At 49.7% G+C, this 15806-nt stretch overlaps 1 protein-coding gene across 1 annotated transcript in view; it reads left to right on the top strand.

Annotated features, from left to right (window-relative positions):
• Nucleotides 1-15806, top strand: part of LOC118789431 (partitioning defective 3 homolog B-like) — a 206495-nt gene that overhangs the window by 82619 nt on the left and 108070 nt on the right. The window contains 3 exon segments of the mRNA XM_036545850.1: nt 2462-2601; nt 3304-3432; nt 14966-15151. Coding sequence (XP_036401743.1) covers nt 2462-2601; nt 3304-3432; nt 14966-15151 — 455 coding nt within the window.

Here is a 15806-nt window from a genome sequence, read left to right as displayed (position 1 = left end):
ATTCAATAATATTGTTGTTATTGTACTGTACTCTGCCTGTGGTATTTAAAAATCTTAACTGAAGCATTAACCTTTCCAGCACCACCTTGAAAAACAATAGAGATGTAAATTTGCATACAGCATATATGCCCATACACTCTGCCTTCTGGAAGCAGAGGACGTGCCCTTTTGCAGAGTATGGTAATTGTGTGGATAAAAGCATCCTTATTACTCAATAAGGTCATTTGCATCGCAAGCACAATATAGGCGCTTTGCTCTTACCCATCTTCCCCAGAACACTTCACTATTGTCTGCTCCGCTGAAGCAGCCCCGCTCGCAGTAAATACGGAGCATTGATTTCCCTCCACAAAGTCTATTAGGTTTTTATTGATCGGACCATTAGTGATTGGTGATATGAATTTATTGCCAGAGGAGAAAACTGCTGATTGTAAAAAGGCTGTAATTAATTAAGAGCGTAAAACATGGTCAGGTTCTGTTAGCTGAGTGTTTTTATTTTCCCCTCGCCCTAAACAGCGTGTGGCTCTTCTGCCCTCCTCCCTCTCCTCCCCTGCACCTCCTCTGTCCCCCTCCTCACGTGCACCTCCTCTGTCCTCTTCCCCTCCTCCCCTGCCCCTCCTCTGTCCCCCTACTCCCATGCACCTCCTCTGTCCTCCCCTACACCTCATCCGTCCTCCCCCCCCTTCCCCTGCACCTCCTCTGTCCTCTTCCCCTCCTCCCCTGCACCTCCTCTGTCCTCCTTTCTTAGTCTAAGATGGGAACAGAGCAGTGAGGAGCAGTGCAGGTTCAGAACTGCCCTGAGGGACCTGCATGTATCTGACCCCGTGTGACAGCTAACACGCTCCCGCTAATTTCTCTCTCAGTTGCTTTGTGTCAGGAGAACGCTGTGACACCGCTGTCACAGATACCCTGGCCATGTTTGATGTGACCTTGCCCCTAGTGGTGCATCAATGCCTCATAACCTCCTGCCTGCATTTGTAGTTACACATCAATAGCTTAATTGCACAACTGAAGTCCTACACCGATGAAAGTGTCGCTCTTTGTCTCTCTGGAAATGCTCAGCACCGGAAAGTCTTTTGTCTGAGCCTCTCTGTAGTTTTAAATTTAGTGGAAGTCAGTCAGAACCATAGCCGGAAGATGAGATCTGAAAGTGTCATGTCTTCAGTATGCGGGATGGCTGTCCCCTCTGCATGACAATCTGTGCTGGGGGGGGGGGGGGGGGGGGGGGGGGAGCTCCAGGGAGCCGTATCCCAGCTCCCCCTTCCTCAGTCACCTTCTGATCTGTTCACACGTGAAATTAAACTGTTGCCTTTAAGCTGAGACCTCTCTAATCCCCCCCGCAACAGAGAAAGCGTATATTTATCACCAGGCAGGAGGATGGCAGTGCTGAGGGCTGGGAAGCTTTAAGAGCACATTCAAGAGGGGTTCGCTAAGCCCAAAATCAGAATGCAGGAGGCTCTGGGTTAAAGATCCCACTCAACGTTTCGTTGTGCCATTTCCAGAGTGGCTTAATAAGCTGTTAAGAGTGGCCCATGTGGTGCCGGTTTGGGAAAATGCCACTGAATCTTTTTTTGTCGTCCACAAGTGCTGTCCTGTTTGTTCTCAGCACCGAATCGAATGATATCAGGAGAAAACATTTTAAAATGCAAGCTTATGTTTAGCATCAGCATTTCAGAGTAATTTATTAATACACAGGCATTGGTTACCTGTGTGTAAAAGGACCAGGGACCAGGGCAGGCCAATTAGCAATGGCCATCCATACGGACATGAACAGGGAAATATAATCAATTAGTGTCACTGTAACTTAATTTAAGGGTTTTTTTATGGGTGCAGCTAATCGCTGGATGGGAGGTGCACGCACCCTCGTCAGCGACTCTTCGAAAATTGATCGCGTTTAGAAGACATTAAAGCTTTCTGTTCCATCGCACAAAATGATCAAGTTAAAGCCCGCGTAGCTACCTTGGTAAATGATGCTGTCATTCCACTGGTAATTGGGTACGCTGCGTTCTCAACTGTAAATAACAGCTCAAGGTTTGTTTGTTACATCGGTGCTTTCAGCTCCATTTCAAGGCACGACGCCGCTTCAGATGTCTGTAGAGAAATCTTCCAGCGTGACGGTGTACAGATGTCTCCTGTATAGGCCAACGTGTTCTTATCTTGAGATTGAATTCAAACAAATTGTTTGTAATGTCATTTGTTCAGTTTACATCATTGTATTTGATTGCATACACAACATGTTTTTGCTTACCGTTGCGTCGTTTAATGAAGCCAGTCTGATATAACATGTGCAGTGGTTTAAAAGTCTGAAGGCCAGCTATTCTATTCAGATGACTTAAGCAGACCAAGACCTGGATATTCAGACTGTTCGGGGTCCCTGTCAGTCACACTGCTCCGCTGAGCGAGCTTGGGTCAAACGGTGGCTCCCAGCCACCGCTAAGGTAACGTGCGTCCTCTCTCCATCCAGGTCAGGAAGGTTTGGGCTTCACCGTGGTAACCAGAGACTCCTCTGTGCATGGACCTGGACCCATCCTGGTTAAGAACATCCTGCCGCGAGGAGCTGCTGTCAAAGATGGCCGTCTGCAGTCGGGAGACAGGATCCTGGAGGTGATCTTTTGTCTGACTTCCGTCAAATTTGATGATGTGCTGGTGTGAAGGTGGCTTTTTTTTTCCAATGGGACCGTTCTTTTATAAGGTCCATGGAGCTGTTGACATGGGGAAGCTCATGTCTGTGTTGTGGCTTGAGTGGATTGGCTCTGTGAGGGACACTGATACTCTAGTATAGAGCAACTAGAAATCATATCATGCAAACTGTTGATCAAATCACATATATTGCATTGTTGTTGAATAATATGATTAACAGAAATAAATCTGTTGGCTTGTCATAGCTTGCCAAGATTTGGCATTGTCAGATCCTTACAGGGCATGCTTATTTTGTCATTTATTTAATTTTTACTGCTAAGGAAATGTCTTCGTGATTCATGCACCCCCCTACAGCATAAATAATCAGCTATTTAATTATAATAATTTACTTAATGACAAGTTAATTATAAATCCATATCTTTTTGAGAATGAAAAAATAAAATTATATGTGGTCCTTGTTTTTCTGTTTAGATTTCAACATGCAGTGCGACATACAAAAAAAACCTCTATTTACAGCACTGATGAATAGGGCGGCTTTAAATAAGTGTTATTTCTTTTGGCCTTGCTGTGAGCTGGGTAGTGCTTTGCATTGGAGATGTTGGAGGCTCACAGAGAGCGCGGGTGAGCGTGAGGTGACACTGCTGTCCCCCCCTGCTGTGTCCCCAGGTGAACGGCGTGGACATCACGGGCCGCACGCAGGAGGAGCTGGTGGCTATGCTGCGCAGCACCAAGCAGGGCGAGACCGTGTCCCTGGTGGTGGCCCGGCAGGAGGACATGTTCCTCCCCAGAGAGCTGGTAAGGGCTCGAATACCAAGAACTGTTTCCCTTTGCTGTGTCAGTCAAATGCTAATACACCCTCCCTCATCATATCCTGTACCTTAGGATTGTAATGCTAGTACTCCATCCTAATCAGCTCCTGCTCTTTAGGATTCTAGTACTAATACTTTCCATCCTCATCAGCTCCTGCTCCTTAGGATTCTAGTACTAATACTTTCCATCCTCATCAGCTCCTGTTCCTTAGGATTCTAATACTAATACTTTCCATCCTCATCAGCTCCTGTTCCTTAGGATTCTAATACTAATACTTTCCATCCTCATCAGCTCCTGTTCCTTAGGATTCTAGTACTAATACTTTCCATCCTCATCAGCTCCTGTTCCTTAGGATTCTAATACTAATACTTTCCATCCTCATCAGCTCCTGTTCCTTAGGATTCTAATACTAATACTTTCCATCCTCATCAGCTCCTGTTCCTTATCAAGTTTTAGTAGCTGATCTGTCATGTCTTCTCACTGCACTTTATGCAGAATGTGTAAAACTTAGGCTCTGATGAGGCCAAGAAATGCAGATGGCCATATGCCCTCCATACCAAGGGACCATTTAAAAGAAATCATCACATTCCACAGTAGCCAATGGTGGCTTCCACATCTCCCAGCTTTTTCCACGCAGTGTGTTTGCTAGCGTTGGTTTGATTTCCAGCACAAGGCTTGGTGGTTCCTCTAAAGTCACGGGCGTTAGGTGACCGTGACAGCCATGGTGATCATAACTGAAGGCCAGTTTTGGTTCGGACTCTGTGTCCCCTCTTTTCCCCTGTCAGAACAGCAGTATTGTTAGATATGCTCGGTTTGTTTCCTCCTTCCTCTATACTCTCCTTCCTCACTCTGTAGCAATGAGCCCTACACCCTACAGCAGCTGTATAGATACAGGAGGCTGGGAGGGAGACAGTCTGAAAGGTCAGAGATGGGGTCTTGTATGTCGTTCAGGATAAGAGCATTTACTTGATGTCAATAATGTAAATATAATGTCAGATGCACTCATCTTGTATATCACTCTGGGTAACAGCATCTACTTGATGTCAGAAATGTAAATATGTTGTTAAGAACGCCTGCTGAGTGATAAAATGTAATGTAAAAGGGACTCAGACGATTACAGTATAGTTTGTGCTTTGTATTTCAGCGATGCATTGGCAAAAATGGTTTTAGATTAAAAACACAATAATAAAGAAAACCATAATTGAATTATTTCCTCTACGATCGATTTAGCTCAAATTACGTTTTAAAAAATCGAATTCTCATTTATACAGTAGTTTCCCTGATTGATATATTTATGTTGACATTTTAGATTGATAGCGGCATTCGCCCGCTTCTCTGAGGTACATTAAGGTGATGTTTTTCTAGAATGTGATATAGGTCTTCAGGAGTGAGAGGTCGTCTGTGCCTGTCTCTCTTTCCTCATGCTGGTGGTGGTCTCAGTCCTCTCTCCCTTTCTGTTTGCTCACTGTAGTCTCAGTCGTCTCCCTCTCTTTCTTTCTCCTTGTGCTGATGGTTGTCTCAGTCCTTTCTTTCTGTTTCATCCCATTGAAGATGAGGTCTCAGTCCTCTCTCTTCATGCTGACGGTAGTCTTAGTCCTTTCTCTTTTTCGGACAGTGTGCCTCCTGTCTCTGCCTCAATTTGCTGTTCCTGCAGACAGCCTTGAAAACCAGAAGCCCTGCATTTCCTCCCTTTGTCCTGACGCCCAGGGAGGCGCCTGTGTTGTGGATGTGTGAGAATGAAGTCTCCTTCACCCCACGGGACCCCTCTCCCTGCCCCTTTCATTTCTCTCCTCTCAAACCGCACACCCCCCCCCCCCCCGCAGACCGCTCTTTCCGCGCACACGCCCAGCCTGTGGCCCGCCCACCGGAGCATCGGACTTCCTGCACTTATCCTGAGCTGTTTATTCAGCGGGTAACAGGAAGCCGGGCAGGGGGTCGACGGGCACCGCGCACATGTCCCGGCGGCCGCACAGGAAGCGTTTGGAGTGCGCGGGGTCCGCGAATTGGCCAGCTCCATCCGAGCAGCTGCGCCCGCACTCTTCCTGTGCCCCGCCCCCTCCCTGAGCCAGTCTTGCCCCTCGCCCGGGCCCAACCTGTTATTCTTCCCCTTTCAGCACTTTTTTCGAAAATAACAAACTTCTGAGAGCGGCGGGCGCTGCTGCCATAGCCATGGCGATGCCGCTGCAATCCGCCGCTCAGGAAATGGACTCCGGCCCCTATTGTTTTCACAGCTCGGTTCTATTTATTTTGATTCATTTTGTAAAATATCAAAGGAATCAGAGGGGAGTTGAGCGAGTCAGTCCCTTTGTAGTGGGTGATAATGTACACTCTCGCAGAAACGCACAGAGCCCTGCCCGCGCTCACTGGCTGATGGGGGACAGATGGGGGGGGCGATAAACACCCTGGAAGTCTCATTTTCTTTGTGTTAGAAAAAGTGTATGGATATTTTCTTAGCGTCGCCGGGGGTGATTGAGAGCTCGGCAGGATTGTTCTGTGACTCCCTCCCCCTCAAGTGTGGCTCTGTGATAAGCGCTCTCACTTGATTGATGGGGTCACTGTGTTTGTCTCTCAGATGAGATCACGGAGGAAAATGGAGAGCTGTCACAAAACTGGAGACTAAATACTACAAAGCAGAGACTTATATCAAAGGAGAAGTGGGAACTCCAGGGAGTACGGCTCTGCATCCATCTTTTTCTCCTACTTTTTTGATGTTATTTATGGAACGCTGTTGATTATCACTATATAGCCCTTCCTCTCTGGGGTTTTGAATGCGTATCCTGGTGAATTTGGCTTGGTACCATATAAAGGCGGCTTCCTTTTGATTGGAGCCTGCCTGTGCTCAGTCATTCTCACTGATACTGTAAGCTCACGTTTACTGCATGCAGCAGCTGTTTGGCCTGAGATGAGCCATGAAGTCTGCCGTGAGGAGACGCTAAAAAGCAGGGTGCTCCTCAGAAGGCCTGTGGAGTGCCGGAGGCCACATACTGGGGCCAGCCTGCCTCCGCACTGTCCCCAGTCTCAGCTCCTCTGTCCTGTTGCTGAGTGATGGGGGGGGGGGGGGTCGGGAGGCAGTGGAGGCGACAGGTTTAGCCATGAAACGCTGGATAAAGAGACGTGGTCAGGGTGGTGAATTATGCTGCGTGGTGTGTCGGGTGGCATGGAGCGGCTTGCTATGGCCTGCTGTTCTGTGGTGTGCTCTGATGTGCTCTGGTGTGCTCTGGTGTTGCGTGATGTGGTGTGGTAGACACTCAGATTGGCTGCATGCCGTCAAGCTCTGTGATGGGTCCCCTGGGGCCGTGGCCCATCGGTGTTCAGACAGGTGGGTTTGACATGCTGCATCGGTCCCCAGCATTTATGAAAGGCTCAAATGGACCATTTATTTTTAAAAGCCCCGTACCCAGGCCCTGCCCCCTCACTGCTCCCTCTCTATGTCAGCCCCGGCTCTGGCCTGCTGGGAGGAAGCCGGGACATCGGGCAGAGCTGGGGAGACGTGATAGAGTAACAGTGATAATTACATTTGACTCCGAAACAAAGGATGGAAAAAAACGAGCTCTCATTTCCTGTGCAGTTCGCAGTGTTTCTCTGTCACAGCAGCAGATTAAATTCTGGGCATGAAGGCCATACATTGCAAACTTCTGGGAGGAATGTCCAACAGCGCAACAGCGGGAACAGCGCAGGGCTCACCCCCTGTCCTGATCGTCTCGGCGTATTTGCCGCCACACTCTCGCGCCTTGCCTCGCTGCGCCACGGCGGCGGCTAGCGGAGCCGTGGAACGAGCGCAGGGCCACAGGGAAGGTGCTGGCAGCCTGCTCCTAATCTCCTCTGCAGACTTCCACCGGCTACCTGCATTGCTTCCTCAATAAAGCTTTGATGTTCCCCCTCGCGTACACATCTAAAGCCTCTGAAGGACTGGCACTTACTCAGACCCCTGCTTCCAGGTTACGACTGCCTCTCGGAGCAGAAAATACATCAATGTCACCGTGGAGTTAATAAAAAGCCCTTCCTTAGTGGGGGAGGCCGAGGAAAGAGCCCCACCCTCGTATACACCCCCCCCCCCCCCCCCCCCCCGACACCACCACCACCTCTCCGTTTTACCGCCTCCTTCCTTTATGCAGAGCTTTCATTTCGAGCCGAACAATAAAATCCATTTTACACAAAGCCCCCTTCCTCCTTTGGGCAGGCCCTCTCCCCCGACTGAAGAGGGAGGAGAGGGAGATTGAAAATAGGACCTTTTTTTAATGGAAGGGAGTTTGAGTAGGGGGTCCATTTTCCCCTCAGCCTGTCTGTGTGTGCCAGTCCGGCTCTGTGTGTGAGCCTGCCTGTGGTTTTAGTGGTCTCTGCAGCGCACCAGTGGTCCGGCTTTGCCGCTCACAGGGTCTGTGATTGGAAGGGGAGGGGAAAGGTCAAATTAATGCAAGGGAAAAATGGGCACAACATCAGGTAATTACTGACAGGCTCCATTTCTCCTTTGTACCAGTGCTCAGACGCACAGAGGAGGAAATAAAATCACTCATCGCTGTCATTCTAAGCCCAATGAGCCCTTTTTTTATGCGTGGATTTATTTCATTATCCCATATAGTCAGTGATATAAAATTTCTATTTTCCATCGGTACATCAGTCAGTTTGTTCCAGCACACGCGATAACCATAAGACGTACCAGACATGCGGCTTCGGAATGGACTGGAGGACTGGAGATAAGCGCCGAAAAGACATAATGATGGTTCTGTGGTGAGAAAACAGCATCGCTCTCCCCACCTCTCCCTCCTCCATCTGTTTCTGTGTTCTGCCGGGTGAGCGTAGCCCTGAGAATCTCGCGGGCCTCCCACACACCGCAAACATGTTAACCGCGCTCGCAAACACCTTGTCTGCCCGCTGTCCCACGCTCGCTGAACAGAAGGGAGCCCGGCAAACGGGGCGCGGAAGCGTGCTCGCCTCTCCAGGTTTCGCAGAAAGGAAGATTAAACCCCTCTCTTACATACACATTTAGGGAAAGATTGTTGATGATTGTGTGGAATGAGATCTGTACGCGGTGGAATTCTGCAGCAGCGATCAGGGTGTGTTAGTGTGCGTGACTGGGCAGAGGAAGCGGGACTACACTCGAGTGGAAGCCCCATCTGCCGCACCCAGAGCCCTGACCGCGCCGTGCCGCTGAGCTCAGAACCAGAATGGCCGCAGATCCGTCGTCCTTGATCACAGACACGCTGGAGGATGAGGCCTTCTTCACGGCGCTGATCCAGGGTTTTAGCAGCGCTTTGGGCCTGCTGGGTGCACGGCTGGCCAAGCTACAGTGAGACTGTATCACTCGTGTTTGGTTAGAATCGTGCCCAATCCATCCTAGCCTTACGGAAAATAATTCTGATACAGTTGAAATGTTCGAGTGCATTTCTGTTTGTAATGTGAAAAACGGACACATCACTCTTATGTTATGTAATGTTTTGCTATAAGCGTATCTAAAGTTGCTGTCACAGCTCAATATATCTGTTAATGTACGGCTCGTTATTGTCCTCTAAGTGGTTATAAATGTCACGCTGCAAAAATGCAACACAGAGGGTTGTCATCACCAGATAAAAACATACTGCGAGGAAGCTGACCACTCATTTTAGGAAGTGAAGTAAAGTCCTCTTTAAAGCTGTCCTCATGTTGTCTACCTGCGGTTGACAGAGTGAGTGTTGTTGTGAGTGTTATTGTGGCTCTCTTTAAGAGGCCACACTTTGGGTGGATGTCCGGTCAGAGGGGGGAGTGTGTAGGGATGGGGGGGGGGGGTTAACAGTAGTTCACCTAGAGTGCAATCTCCTAATGCAGCATTAAATGCACTGGTGGTATAAAGTGAAATTTCAAGATAAAGATTCAGATAAAGACAATGTCTCTGAGGTCAGGAGCAGTCCTGTATTCAGCTGTGTAGAACGAGGTGAGACCTGCTCTCTACCTCTCCCCCCCCCCCCCCCCCCCCCCTCGCTCTCTACCTCTGTGCGTTTGGAAAGCATTACACCCCCTAACAGCCCGCTCAGACCGGGAGCAGTAAAAACACATGACCCGTGCTGTAGTTATTTGTCGCAGAGTTTCAAAGGCTCGCTCGCCCATGGCGGTGCAGGGCACACGGTGGGGGGATTTGGGCTTGTTTTTCGGTTATTTGGTGGGGACTCGCTGAAGGCTCCGGCCGAGCGGCCATTACAGCCGCGCTCGGCGGTGTGAACGCGGGTGCGAGGGGCAAGGAGCCGGCCCCAGGCCCCGGGCCCGGGGGGGAGAGAGGTGCTGGCACGGACTCGGTGGGAAAACTCAGGAGGAGATCGTTTTTCACACCAGAGCTATGCTAGAGCAAACCCAAGCTTTCTGCTCCCAAAAAGCCACTTGAAATTCGATCTGTGTTTTCCTGACAGCCTCAAAAACCCGCCGTATCTTTTCCAGCTCACATGTTTCACTTGCGAAATGCCTCAGCGCAGCACTTGGATTTAGTCTTGGGGCGGTCAAGAGTCGTCTTTTGTCCACCAGCCTCTTTGTCTCTCTCCCCCTCTTCGCTCCTTATTTATCCTCTCGGTTTTGTAAGCACTCACACAGCCCTCCTCAGAGTGAAACATTTAAAATTGGGGGGTGGGTGGCTGAATCCCCTTTAGCACCAGGGTAGTCAAAGTGACCATTCCAGTCCGGGCCATGTGTGGCCTATCATGCTTTGAGCTGCATTAGATCACTGTGGCCCCCGCCACACCCTGTGGGGCTGCAGGGGGTGACACTTGTTTGATGATGGCCTTGTCTAAGCAGGATCGTGAGTCCTTCAACCCCCGCCTTCCCACTGCCACCAAGTGGAGGGAGGGGACGGAGGAGCGGCCTTATCGGGGCCCTGCAGGATGAGGAGGTCAAGCCGCACATGGCCGATCCGTGGCGGACCGGCAGCGGGGGTGCGTCGTGCAGGGAGCGAGGTCACCCTGTGTCACCGCGGCCAGGTTTCCTGTCCCGCTCCCACTGGACGAGCTCAGCGCTGCCACCGGCGAGATCCTGTTCCAGAAGTGTCCCCCGCTGACCAGGAGGGAAACGGGGGAGGCCCGGAGCTCAGCGCCGGGAACCCTCAAGTCCCTCTGAACGGAAACAAACCGATCAGGTCCAGTGCGGGAGCGACTTTTGCAAAAACGGTTTCTGTTACAATTCAACTAAGCTCCCAGGTTTTTGGCACTGTGTCAGGTACAGAAAATGAGAGGAGGGTTTGCGCAGGGAGGGTCAGGCAGAATTAGCTCAGGGAAGAGGCCGGGAAAGGGCGTCATCGTGGGAACGCGGTGAGAAACCCACGCTCTACCTGAGGCAGGGTGGTGGGAAACTGTGTGCTCATCAGACTCTGCTGTCCGCGTGCGTGTGGAGATGGCCGTGAGGGGAGGGCGTAAAATGAAACCCAAATGGAAAAGAAGCTGATTTGGAGCTAATTAACGATGCGGGTCATTAGAAGTGCTGCGTGCGGAGAATTCTCTTTCCCTCCTCGTCCCTTCCTTGCTGCGGGCGAGGTCATCGGACAGCCGCTGCCGTCCTCGCGCTTGTCCCGGCAGCTCGGGGGACACAGTTGGCTGCCGTCCCGCTCTGGCTCTCTGCCTCCTGAAGGAAGCTTTGCTCCTCTTTCTTGTTTGGTTTCTTGGTGAGTTGAGGACGGGTGACATAAAGCATCTTCACTAAGGCAGCCGTGGAAACCGTCATGGCTGTCAGGGTCCTGAATCTCCTGCCACACCAGTGACTTCCCTTGTCCCCCCAGAATCGTGGAGTATTGCAACACATCGCGCTGGAGCCTGTGGGACTGTTAGTAAAATGTTAGAGGTTGAGTAGGGCTGGAGCAATAGTAATTGGGAAGGGTTTGAGTAGAGCCAGCTGAAACAGTTGTTATGTGAGAGGGCTTGAGTAGATCTAGCCAGAAGAACAGTAAAGTGGCAGAGGTTGAGTAGATCCAGCAGGAATAGTAGTGAAGTGGGAGAGGTTGAGTAGATCTGGCTGAAACAGTAGATATGTGTGAGATAGGGAGTAGAGGCTCATTAAGAGGATTAATAGGTGCAGCTCCGCAGCTGTCTGGGATTAGGCCTGAAGACGCCGCCCCGCGGTTAAAGCACAGCAGATCTCATCTTAATTGAATGTCGCGCTCTCCTTTAATCCAGCACTTTGAAATTGATGTTTTAATTCTGAGTGACAAAGAGAATGCTTGTAATCACTCTTCCTCCCCCACAATAATAACAGTTCCTTTTGTCAGACTCCTTTGATGGGGGTTGGTGTCATTTTTCAAAGCTTAGCAGCCACTTCTTTTGAAACAATGAACTTGTTTTTCTGGCTCTGCGTGGCCCCAGAACGCGCCTGCCCCGCCTGGGGTGGGGCGGCCCCCGAGGACCCTCAGGGGGGAGGCGCTTTGAGGAAATGTGGGTGCAGTGTTGGAGGGAGAGGGTCTCTCTGGCCAGCGTGTCCCACAAAATGTCCCACGGGCCTCCATTCCCATATCCTCTCCAGCCATGGTCTGTCTTTTTAACGGGCAAACAGGATAACAGCTGTCCAAACATCATATCTGACCGCTGAGCTGAAGAATTTTGCTGAATAGTCAGAGATGGATCTCTCGTTTTTCCTCTCTGTTTTTGCAACCTTGCAAGTTACTGGCGCGGTGGGTAGCGTTTTTGGGAGCGGGACCGTGGAACGCCTGTAGCTAAACACACCTGAAGGGCCAGAGTGAGGTCTAACTGTCAGGAGCAGCGAGAGTCTTGCCACATGGTGGGTCTGGTCTGATGTTTTTTGATTGCTATCACTGCGTGTTTTGTGGGGAAAGTAATTATGCTGCCCTCCTGAAGGACCGGGGAAGAACACAGCCATCCTTTCAAAGGGCTCTCTGTCATTTCCTTTAGGAACAATCCCCTTCTCTTCAGTGCGACCAGCCCGAACGCCCCAGAGGCCTGAGGCCTTGTTTACTGTACACATGGCTTTCTGTGGACCAGCAGCGATAGCTTCCGGAGCCTCACCCCCATCACCCCCCCCCCCCCCCCCCCCCCACCACCACCACCCCCCCACCACCACCACCCCTCAGAGACCCAGCCTGGGCTGGAGGTGCATGGCTGCAGGCATCACCGCTCCGCATGGGAGCATTAAGGGCAATATTCAGCTGGGACCACCGGCGACAAGCGTGACGTATGCTCCGAGGGACTGGCGCTTTTCCCTACAGTGCGGCTAGTTTAACACAAGGCTCTGCCTGTGTACCTGTCAGGATCGATTCAATGGCTCTATCAGCGTGAAAATAAATTAGCACAGAAACAGGGAAGCTGCTGGTCCAGCAGGCACAGATCCGGGCAGGCGATTTGGCAAGCTTCACTCTAGGCTGAAATACAATGCTCCAGTTGGTGTTCAGTCACCACCAGCAACACCTTGGAGGATTGGTGGCAGAGCGATGTTTCCTCTACCTGACATTCAGGGTTACTGCTCCAGCATAAACACATTCCTCAGTGCTGTGGCCAGTGACGTCAGATTCATGGGCTGAGAACCCAGTAAATTATCCAGGTGGCATTGTAATTTGGAGAGAGGGGCCTGATACAGGGCATACTCTGAAAAGGCGAGGTGTGATTGATATTTCTGAGTTTTTCGGGGGGGTGCATGGCCTTTGATTCCCCTGCTATTGCAGGAAATGTGATCTGTACCCCCCCAGGTGGCCCAGCTTCCTGTCTCTGACACGCGCAAGGATCAGATACTTCGAGATGCAAGCGCTCTTAAGGGACAGAGATTGAAACTGTTAACACTGCTGTACATTGATCTGAAAGCTCTCTGCTTGCTTACGCACTTAGACAGAAATGAGTTGCGATTCCCTACTGATATATATGCCTTAATTGATGTTTCATGCATTCAGAATGTCTACATTTGTATTGCGGGTAGACCGTTCAAGCCTTCTGGGACTGGCGTGTTAAATACAGTACCAGTCAAAAGTTTGGACACACCTGATTAAGATAATGGGAAACATGCATTCAAAGACATTTTGATTTAAAGACTTATGCTTAAATGCTTGAAATTTGTTCCTTAGATAAATATAAATAGTGAAGTTGATGCCTATGTATGAATTTCTTTCCAAAAAAAATTATTTTTAAAAATATTTTTGAAGAATGATATATTTTGAAGAATCTAAAATATCAGAGAGTTTTAATTTGTTTATAGCACTTTTTGGTCACTACATAATTCCATTTGTGTTGTTTCATAGTTCTAATTTACTGTTATGTGGAAATGTGGATTATGTGGAAAATAGTAAAAATAAAGAAAGAAAAGTGTGTCCAAGCTTGACTGGTTTTGTATATGAGACCCTGTAGCAGGGGAGAGTAGCCCTCCCTCGTGAGTGACATATGGGCATGGCCATTTTGCAGACACGCTCAGTTTCTGGGAGAATTTAATGCTATTTAAACCCTTGAGCTCACAGTAAACAGCACTAAACCAGGACTTGCTGACCCACACACACACGGACTTAGTGAGTCTTTACTTTGGAGCTCATCCTTCTATCTCTTACGATATTTACAGCCGTCAGGACTTCTCTCTGTTTGAAGACCCACAAGTTGTTTGGCTATGCCTTAACCTTTGGAAAGGTGTCCGATGAAAATAGCAGGAGCTCGAAATTAATGTATAAGAAATGGAGGGCGGAAAAGCTGTAGTATTGGTTGCACTGGACTAACACTTAATGCAAATATCACATTTGTTAACTTTGTCTACAGTGCATGCATGTCACCTGTTATACTATGCCATTACATGTCAAATGCAGACATCAAGTGTTCTTTTTTCCATTATTTTTTTTTTCTTTTCTCTCCCCTCTCTCTCGGGAATATGTCTCCAAGCGGAACGGCCGCTCATTACTGCGCAGTTTCCCTGGCGACAAAAGGACTGTGTTTTCGCCGCAAAGCTATAATAATGGACATTTCTCTCTCCTTTCTTTTCCCCCTTTTCATTTCAGAAGCAAATCTCACATCAGGTACACAGGTCATTTTATTCACATTATGGGGGGAAAGAGATGAAGGTGCTCTGAAAATGAAGCAATGTGAAGTGGGCATAGGGCTTTATACCAGAGGATGGATTATTTTTCTACCTAAATGACCCCCCCACCCCCCCCCCCCCCACACACACACACACCCCCCTCCCACAGCTTTCAGAAATGAAAGCATGAAACGGTTCTAATGTTCTCTTCAAAATAACATGCTTTTTTGATGGTTCTTTTCATGTTCAAATGACATGACCCTCTCGCTCTTTCTTCCTCTCCCGGTCACTCTCTTTCCACCTCTCTCTCTGCCTGCTGTCTCTTCTGTCTCTCTCTCTCTTTCTCTCTCTCTCTCTCTCTCTCTCTCTCTCAAATTTAAATTCAAATTGACACGCCAGCACAGATTTTAAATATTCTTTCACTATTGCCAAAGGGATTTTCACAGAAATATGACAAACTTGTACAAAACTACTGTTAATTTCCTAAATAACAATTGATTAATGGGGAAAAATAAGAATTGGAAGTATAAATGGTATATCTCTTCTGTTCTCTTCCTCTCTGTCTCTCTCTCAGAAGGGGGAGCAGGCCAGCACCCTGCTGACAGAGGAAGGGAAGGAGCACCTGATGTTTGAGATCCCCCTGAACGACTCGGGGTCGGCGGGGTTGGGGGTGAGCCTGAAGGGGAACAGATCCCGGGAGACGGGGGAGGACCTGGGCATCTTCATCAAGTCCATCATCCACGGCGGAGCGGCCTATAAGGTACTGCGAGGACCCCCGGAAAGCACCCGCCTCAGCGGGATGCATGCCATATGGGGTGCGTTTTGCAATGTGGAGATCAGTGGGCTGCAGTGAAGAGATTGCTGGGTGACAGGCTACAGCAGGGTACTTCAGGAGGCATTCTCTTTTCCCTTCTCTTCTCTTTTCCTTTTCTTCTCTTCTCGCATGATTCTTTGTTCGCTCAAAGAAAAAAAATTACCTGTTCATTTTAATTTCTGAAAATGTTGCAAATAGCACAAATTCAGCCATATGTGGGCTTTGCGGTATCATTGTGCACCATGCGGTGTCATAGTCGCTGTAGGTGAGGCCGTGGTCTTAATGGATGGCGGGGTGTGGCGGTGAGGAAGGGGCCTCGGGACATGCTTCCTGCCGAGTCTGCAGTTGGCATGTGTTTCAGTTCCCCTGACCTCTGACTCCCGCTGACCCCTCCCCCTCCAGCAGCCTTGACCTTGTCATTGAGTGTCCAGAGCCTCTCAGCGGGGTGTCCCTGAGGGAGGGGCTTCCCCTCACTCCCGGAGCATGATGGGGCCGGCCTGGAGCCGAGCGCACAGGAGACCGCCCCCCCCCCCCCCCCCCCCCAGCCTCCATCCTCTCACTCTCACATCCTCATCCACTCCCTTACTCAATACAGTGATCA

Source organism: Megalops cyprinoides, chromosome 14 (genome assembly GCF_013368585.1).
Source record: "Megalops cyprinoides isolate fMegCyp1 chromosome 14, fMegCyp1.pri, whole genome shotgun sequence".
NCBI classification, from domain to species: domain Eukaryota; kingdom Metazoa; phylum Chordata; class Actinopteri; order Elopiformes; family Megalopidae; genus Megalops; species Megalops cyprinoides.
The sequence above is the reverse complement of the archived record's forward strand: the minus strand, read 5'-3'. Positions and strand labels throughout refer to the sequence as shown.